The sequence below is a fragment of the Melospiza georgiana genome, chromosome 1 (genome assembly GCF_028018845.1).
Source record: "Melospiza georgiana isolate bMelGeo1 chromosome 1, bMelGeo1.pri, whole genome shotgun sequence".
NCBI lineage: Eukaryota > Metazoa > Chordata > Aves > Passeriformes > Passerellidae > Melospiza > Melospiza georgiana.
Genome location: NC_080430.1, coordinates 143157194 through 143164967, shown reverse-complemented (window position 1 = coordinate 143164967; position 7774 = coordinate 143157194). Strand labels below are relative to the sequence as shown.

Sequence of the window (7774 nt, the reverse complement as noted above, 5' to 3'; positions counted from 1 at the left end):
GGTCGGACACGTCCATGGCATGCGCTTTGCTGCTGCACCAGAAAGCTGAGCAGTGTCGCCTTTTGTTCCACATACGCAAATGCTATAGCATTAAGTCTACCAACCTAATGTTTGTTTTTTTTTTTAAAACACGACTCACTAGTTTTTTGCAATAAAGCTCTGCTAATACTGAATTTTTAAGTAAAGCTGCTTTGGCTCAGGCTTTCATTTTCTGAGTTGACCGGCTGAACAGTCTATTTTCACCAGTATTTTTCATTTGCATCCAGAAGACATTGATTGGGGATTACTGGTATACAGTCTTTGGCACAGCCTTATCACCACATCAATTAAAGAGTGTTTTGTCCAACCATCTTAAAAACGTGAAAACATTTTATTCCATGTACAATAATGTACATAATTTTAAGGTGGTCATGAAAGAGACCAGCAAAAATTAGAGGTATATTTACAGTAGCACACACCACAGTAAACAACCACCATTCACAGACTCAACATTGAGATACTGCTGTTGTGCTTAAGTACAATAACTACAAAGTGATACTTTTATTCTGTTGGAGTCAATCTTGAACAAATAGCTCACGGCTTAGTAAAGAACATCCTAATCACCAAGAGTGTTAGAGTCAACATTAAGAGTCTCATTCAAGTGCTGTGCTCCACAGTCGCCATCTTCCTCATCACTATCAGAACTGTCATTATCTTCATTTAATTCATTTTCAGCATCAGCAGCTTCTTCTGCAACCCGTACAGGATTTTCATTTGGTGCTACAAACCCGTTGTTGTTAGAGATATTGGCATTTTCTTTGTCCTCAATATACACTTTCTGATGGCACATCGGGCACGTGTCCTGTATGTACAGCCACTTCCGAAGACAAAGTGCGTGGAAATAATGGTTGCATGGAGTAATGCGCGCAGAGGTGGTGAACTCGTGGTAGCAGATTGCACAGACATCATCAATTTCCTGTAACCGAGCTCCTTTCACCTCTGGAAGCGAGTTGATTTTCTTCACAGCAGTGCGGCGGTTTATAAAAGTCTTCCAGCCATTCTTGGCTTGCAGGTAGATGTTGAAGTACGCGTGCAGACACATCATGCAAGCACGAATCTTGCTTCCCGATTCAAAAACCATCGTGTAAGCTCCATTTCCAAACATGATTACTCCAAATATAAACTCAATAATATTGCCAGTTGAGCGAACATAATAGACATAATCATCAAGTTTTTCCCATAGCACATTATAGTAGCCATCAATCATAAACAATATATAAACAGTGATAGAAACTATTACTTTTAGGCAAAGCTCTACACAGAAAGCTGTGACTGCAAAAAGCCAAGTATTTAGTGCATAGTGGTGCCAGAGGATGTAACTGAGCAGAACTGGAAGAATGAAAAGGCAGGCGGAGACAAACAGTACAGGAAAGTGTCTGCGGAACGATGACACGTGGGAGGCACTGAGAGACATCAGCACGGGGTCTGTCATTCCATGGATAAAATGCAGGACTGCGGTCAACAAAAGGCACATGTTTCGACTCAGGCGAACTAATCGTTCCTCTGGTTTCAGCCCACTTAAACCAGTCTGCAGAGCCAAAATGAAAAACAAGACGGGGGCTACAAACCCAAGCCTTTTGTCATCCTCATCAGTTGACCCAATGAAGGCCAGGATACCGAGTCCCAAATAATGCGCTATCGAGGAAATGACGGCACTCATGCCCAACACAGTTAAAGTAGAGTCACACCCACTTATGATCAGGCTGCAGATCAGTTCCCAACAGTTATCCCACGATATCAAGAAGAATTTTTCTTCTGTGTTGTTTTCAGCCATCTTTACTACATAAGTTAATACCACAGCTTGTGCTGTAAGTCTTGTTAGCCAAAAGACACGGAGTACAGCTGGAAACCGAATCCTTTTCCATGTGTCTTCCATCAAGAGCTGTAATCCATAAATACGATACATGTGCCTCACCAGCAGATAAACGTATCGCACCGAATAATAGAACCACTTAATTTTTGTAGCTAAAATGGCTGTGGTATTTAGTGTCAGAACTAGGCCTGAAATAAAAACAAGTACTTGCCGGACATTTAAAGGTAATTCAACAACCAAGCCAATTACAGGAATCAGTATATCCAAGATAATGAGTTGAGAGTATATGGATTGCATGTTTAGCAAGGTAACATATCCAATTCCAAAGGTAAGCTGAAGGATGGAAAGTGCCATCCATAGCGAAGGTCCTTTATGTGGGAAAATCTGAATTCCGAACGCAGCTGTGTTGTAGGCACTGTAGAAGTTTATGTGCAAAGCAGCATAGTAATTCACCAAAACTGAAGTTGCAGCCAGCAGAAACGCTGAGGTGATCATGTAGAACTTGAAAAGTGCTCGCTGTTGTAAGACCAGAACAACACTGGATACAAAGACACCTAAAACCAGATTGAAATAATTTAGTTCTCAGAAAAAGTTCAACAACAGATTTTAACCTATTAGCTCTGGAGCTACATTTATTTAATGTATCACTTCCCCATTAGTCACTTGTAACTTTGCATTACCAGTGGTGCCCTTTTCAGAGAACAAGCAAGAGGGCGAGTTAATCTCTGCATTTAACATCTGTGCACCTCAGCTGTGATGCAAAGCCACTGCAAGCCCTAAATCACAATTACTATGAAGTTTGTTGCAGTTTTAGACTAGAATAGTGACAACTCCCAGCCTTTCAGCCTTAGTCCTGAAATCCAAGGGTAGACAAGTTCTAAAAATAAACCAAAGAAACTCCCAACAGATGAAGCATCACCTTCATAAAGAAAACTCATAAAAAAATAACTGAGTAAGATTTACTAAGTCCCCTAATTCACTTGAGCAAGGCACTCAACTACAGCTGTCCACGATGGAGTACTAAAGATAAGTAACCAAAACACTTTAGTTAAACTCTTTAATGGGAAAATAGTGAAAAAATGCTGTACTTTGCTGTGGAGAAGGCACTTCTATTTCCCTTCAGTTTGCTTGTATTTCTGGTGAGTGGTGACAAAGGTCACATGAGGAACACTTTCCACAGTACACAGCTTCTGTGCACAGAATCCAAAACTGCACCAATTGCCTCTTTGCCAATGCCAGTGCAAACTTGTCTGTCTTGTTGTAAGTCAGATTTAGGCCTTGAAATTCCTGTTTGCTAACCTCTCCCTCATACTGACCATAACCACATCTTGACCATGCCTGGCAAGTCTGCACCTTCCTATGAGAAATCCTATCAGAGCTACTGCAGCATTGGGAGTTTGGGGTTACAGGTGCCTGCAGTAAACTTCTGCAGTGTAATTTATAAATTCCATCACTGTGCACCACATAGGTAAGAGCTCTGCCCTCAGAGGTGTTAAATTAAAAAGCACTTAGCACTAGATAAATTTCCTTAAACAGTTTCTTTTTCAGGAAACACACTGCCTTTGTTTTGGACTTCTCAATCAGCTTCCACCCTATGCAACTGCTTTCTCATTGAAACCAGTTTGGAGAGATTTCTATCTCTACAACTTATATTTGATTCTAAGTTGCTTTCAATCTCTGCACTAAAACCAATGAAATCAAGAGTAATCCTCTTTCTGCTGGAGGGCAGCGTCAGTCTTTTCTGACAGTTTAGGCTGTTCTAAATCCACCATAAACAAGTGTTTAAAAAAAATTAAGCCATAGCCTCTTGATCATGAAAATAAAACCTTTGAAATAGCATTTGATTAAAAAAAAAAAAAAAACAAAAACAAAAAAAAAAAAACCAACCACTCAAAAATACACAAAAAACCCTCAAACCTTCAGATCCTGGAGGACTGAGAAGAAGGGAGAGGACCAACATGAATCAGCTGCTAAAGGCAGGCTACAAATAAAGTTATGAATTTGCCTGAAAAATATTCCTTGCCAGTAGCACTGGCTGATAGAAACACATTCTCCTTAATCAATCATTAACCTGGTAACTGTGTGAAGTGGATTGAGGAAAAGCCTCTATCAGTTTTCAGACAGCCCCTTGCATCGTAGCTCAGTTCTTCCAGGAAAAGCTGAATATTGCTTCCATGCAGCACTTTCTACAAAATAAGCTTGACAGTTGCCTTGTCATTTTAACCACCACAAACATCTTTAGGAAAGCCAGTACTGGTGACAAGTTTGTAGCCTTTGTCTTTTCTCAGGAGTCACAGAAAAGGCTCACATGCCTGTGCAAGGTCATTATTTATGTAATTGTGATCATTTGAGCCAAAGGAGATGCATTTTGCAGTAAGCAGGCTGCTCTGAAACACGCCTTACCAAAACCTATTTTTGTGCCTTGCAGTGGCAGTAACAGGCCTGTATTTAGATACTGCAGGTCATCCTGAAACACTGACGTTTCACATGCAAGACACATCTCTAAAAACAGTACAGCAGTGAGTCAATAGAGCTTGTCCTACTGGTTCCTCTGAACAGGCACTAACAAAAAGTACAGCATGTCTCTGTTAATACATACAGGGAAAAGTCAAGGCTCACGGAATGAGACTCAAAAGACCCTAAGAGGTAACAGATCTCAGAAGGGGCAGTGAGCACTCCTTTCCCCCATCTCCATTTATGTCACTTAGTCCATCTCAACATGAGGAGACTTTGCCCTGCCCTGTGCCCTTCAAAACAGTAGTCTTTTTCCATTTTCCCTCTGCTAGGAAATGCTGCAGTTCCTCCTTTGATAAGGTTTGTCTCTCTACTCATCTTTACTATTTCTACCTGTGCCACCTCATTGACAACTGTCCCAGTATGGCCTCCAAACACAGCACTCGCTGTGTTTGAACCAAACCACGCTGCACTTGCTTTTAAAAGAATTTCTTGTGTTACAAGGAATGTTTCTGTCTCATTTTCTTTAACTCCTGAAAATTGTTAGTATCTTCATAGCCACCCACCACTTAGGATTTGACTTTCAGTCATGTGCAGGGGACAATCACTTTTACACATCAGCACTTCATTCATGTGGAACTGCCAAACTATTTTTCCCTAGCTCCAGTCATTCTATTTACTTCCACATCTTTCTGCAGACTCAAGTATTTATAGAACCCTTCTCAAAACTCAGTGTCCTCACTGAGGAGGGACTGCTGTCTGAGGTGACAGTCACACACTCCTGGGGGTGGCGGCTCTGCTGAAATTGAGATACTTAAACCCAGTGCAAAGATACGAAAGGTAAACATTGTGCTGGGGACAAAGCAAGGTTAACCAAAAGCACAAAAGGAAACGTGCTCCAGCTGTGGAAGTTGGTTCTGTGCCATGTATAACTCTATTTACTTGTGTAGAGTGATGGAAGAATCAGACCAAGGAATCCTGCTGTAAAATTTTGTAACACCCACACAGATCTGTATTAGCATTCCTGAAGAGCTGTACTCCCAGAATATTTCAGAACTGTTTAACATCACCTCCAAAAATCATCAATCTCTCCAGACCTTCAATCTCTGTGTCTGGTGGACAGATTGCCCATTTATCCTGTGCTGTTGTGCTACAAGGAAAGTTTGGATCAGTACTTCAAAGTCTACAAATGGTAAGTAAAAGGACATTTTCCCATTATTTAAATACAGAATGATCCAAAAGAACGAGATCACTTTCCTAATAGCAGCAAAAACCCAATCCTGTAATCCTTAAATTCAGATGAGAAAAAAACATGCAAAATCACTCTGTTGTCTGAACCATGTGGAAGGTGTTTAAGATCATCTTTAGGTGCCTATATTTTAATCTTCAATTTTGGAACACCAAGATCCACAGACCCCTTTCCTAAATGTTCAAGATAAGTTTCTTGGCATAAAACACTCCCAAAGCTTTTTTGCAGAAGGCAAAAATTACCCTCTTCTTCACCCAACCCCTTCCAGAAGAGTGCTCATATAAATGCAAACCTCAATCCCAGTACCACACACTTGAGGGACATCACTGAACAACATATCCACCTCTCCTTTACACAGGGGGGATTCATTTTGATGCTCTTCTTACAGCATCTGGATCATACGAGGAAGGGCTCCTAAAATTAAGTTGGTGGGGCACTGCAATGCAAATTTTTTAAAAAGGAATTATCACTCTTAGCAATTCCATAAGTGTTGAACAAAAGGTGAAGAAAATGGGAAGCAGGGGGGAAGAACCCCTGCTCCCCATCCCAGACACACCATACTCATGGCACAGCAGGCAAAGGAGGCAACTTAGGACCTCCTCAGCATCACTTCTCATGTGAGCATGGACTTCCCCTGACACCCTTAACCAAAGCAATAATAATAAACATAAAACATACAATAAATGTAAAAAGTCAAAATAAAACACCTGCTGCGTTTTATTACCTCCTTCCTTTGCTCTCCTCTCCTGCTGCCTTACTATAGGCAATTGTTTACTTTTTCCCCCTCTGCTCCTTGACTTGTGTGATGCAGTCACAACTCACTTCTCACTGTGCACATTTCCTTTAACCCCCTCTTCTGTGCTTCCTGCCCCAAAAGCTGTACTGCCTATTTCCTTCCTGTTTTTCTTCTACTATAAACGTCAAAGAAAATCCATCTCTCTCGGGCCTGCAAAAAAACCCCCAAATAAAACCGAAACAACAACTTGATTTGTGTTCTCCTTCCTGCCTCAGGGTCTCCAGCTCCAAACCGTGATCCGCAGCACAGCATCACCTGTACAGCAGCTCACTGAACGGGACTGCCATTGAACCGAGACTATGTAAGAACCCAAGTTATCGACATTGGAAACAGTATCACCTAGTTATACCACTGACTTTCATCCATCATGGGAAGAAAAAAAAAAAGCTTGAAAATAACCATTGGCAAGTTTCAAAAGGCTTCTCTTCCCACTGTGAACCAAATTCCCGGCACTTCTGAACTGCTGTTGCTAAAATAAGGCTTTAACAGCGTATTTCAGGAAGACATCACGCTATCCAAAGGGTTTTTAAAAACCACATGAAAACCCTATACTCACTAAATCACATGTCTTGCGCCCTCAAAGCTCCCAGAGCGGGAGGCGGGGGGGTCACAGCCCCGAGCCCTCGCCGGCTCCGTGCACCGCTACGGGGGCAGGAGGAGGCGGAAGGAGCCGGGGAGACAGATCGGGGGGGTGAACGGGGCCCGGAGCGGGCACGAGGGGCCGAGGTGATGATCCAGCCCGGGCGGCCGAGCAGGGGCTCGGCGGTGGCCGAGAGGAGCCGGTGGGGACGGGAATCGGGGCCGGGGGAAGGGGAGAGCCGGGCCGCAGCACTAACAGCAGCAGCCAGGCGCGGGTGAGGGGCGCGGAGCAGCGGCGGCCGCGCCGTGCCCGCGGTGCGAGCGGGGCCGCCGGGGCACGGTCCGTGTCTCTCGGGAGGGGAGGAAGGGAAGGCGTCTCACCCAGCAGCCGCAGCAGCGCGCCCAGCAGCGCGGCGCTCACGGAGCCGCCCGGCAGCGGGGCCGAGTTGAAGATGGCGTCGATGAGGAACAGGCTCGGCACCCGCAGCGCGACCTCCAGCCCGGCCCGCAGCCGCGGGCCCAGCCGCAGCTGGGGCAGCCGCGGAGGGCCCGGGGCCGCCATGCCCTGCGCGGGGGGGCAGGCGGGCCGCCTCTCTCCGCCGGTGGAGGAGCGGAGGGGGCGGGAGCGAAGGAAGGGAGGGCTGAAGGGAGGGAGGGAGGGCGGCCGGGAGCCGCTACCGCCCCGCGCCCGCCGCCCGGCGCGCCCGGCTCTCCCGCGCCGCCGCCTCCATGTTCCTGCGCGCGCCCGCGGCAGCGCCGCCCGCCGGCTCGGGGGCGGGGCCGCGCCGAGGGGGCGCATGCGCAGCCCCGCCCCCGGGACTGCCGGGGTCGGTTGGGTCGGGGT

General features: G+C 45.3%; 1 protein-coding gene across 1 annotated transcript; it reads right to left on the bottom strand.

The window, feature by feature from the left end:
• Positions 1-351: 351 nt before the first annotated feature.
• RNF139 (ring finger protein 139) lies at positions 352-7492 on the bottom strand. Its single transcript, XM_058042286.1, has 2 exons — positions 7312-7492; positions 352-2406 (listed from the first exon to the last, which is right to left on the bottom strand). The coding sequence occupies exons 1-2, from the start codon at positions 7490-7492 to the stop codon at positions 596-598; spliced, it is 1992 nt and encodes a 663-aa protein (XP_057898269.1). The 3' UTR covers positions 352-595.
• Between the last annotated feature and the right edge of the window lie 282 nt (positions 7493-7774).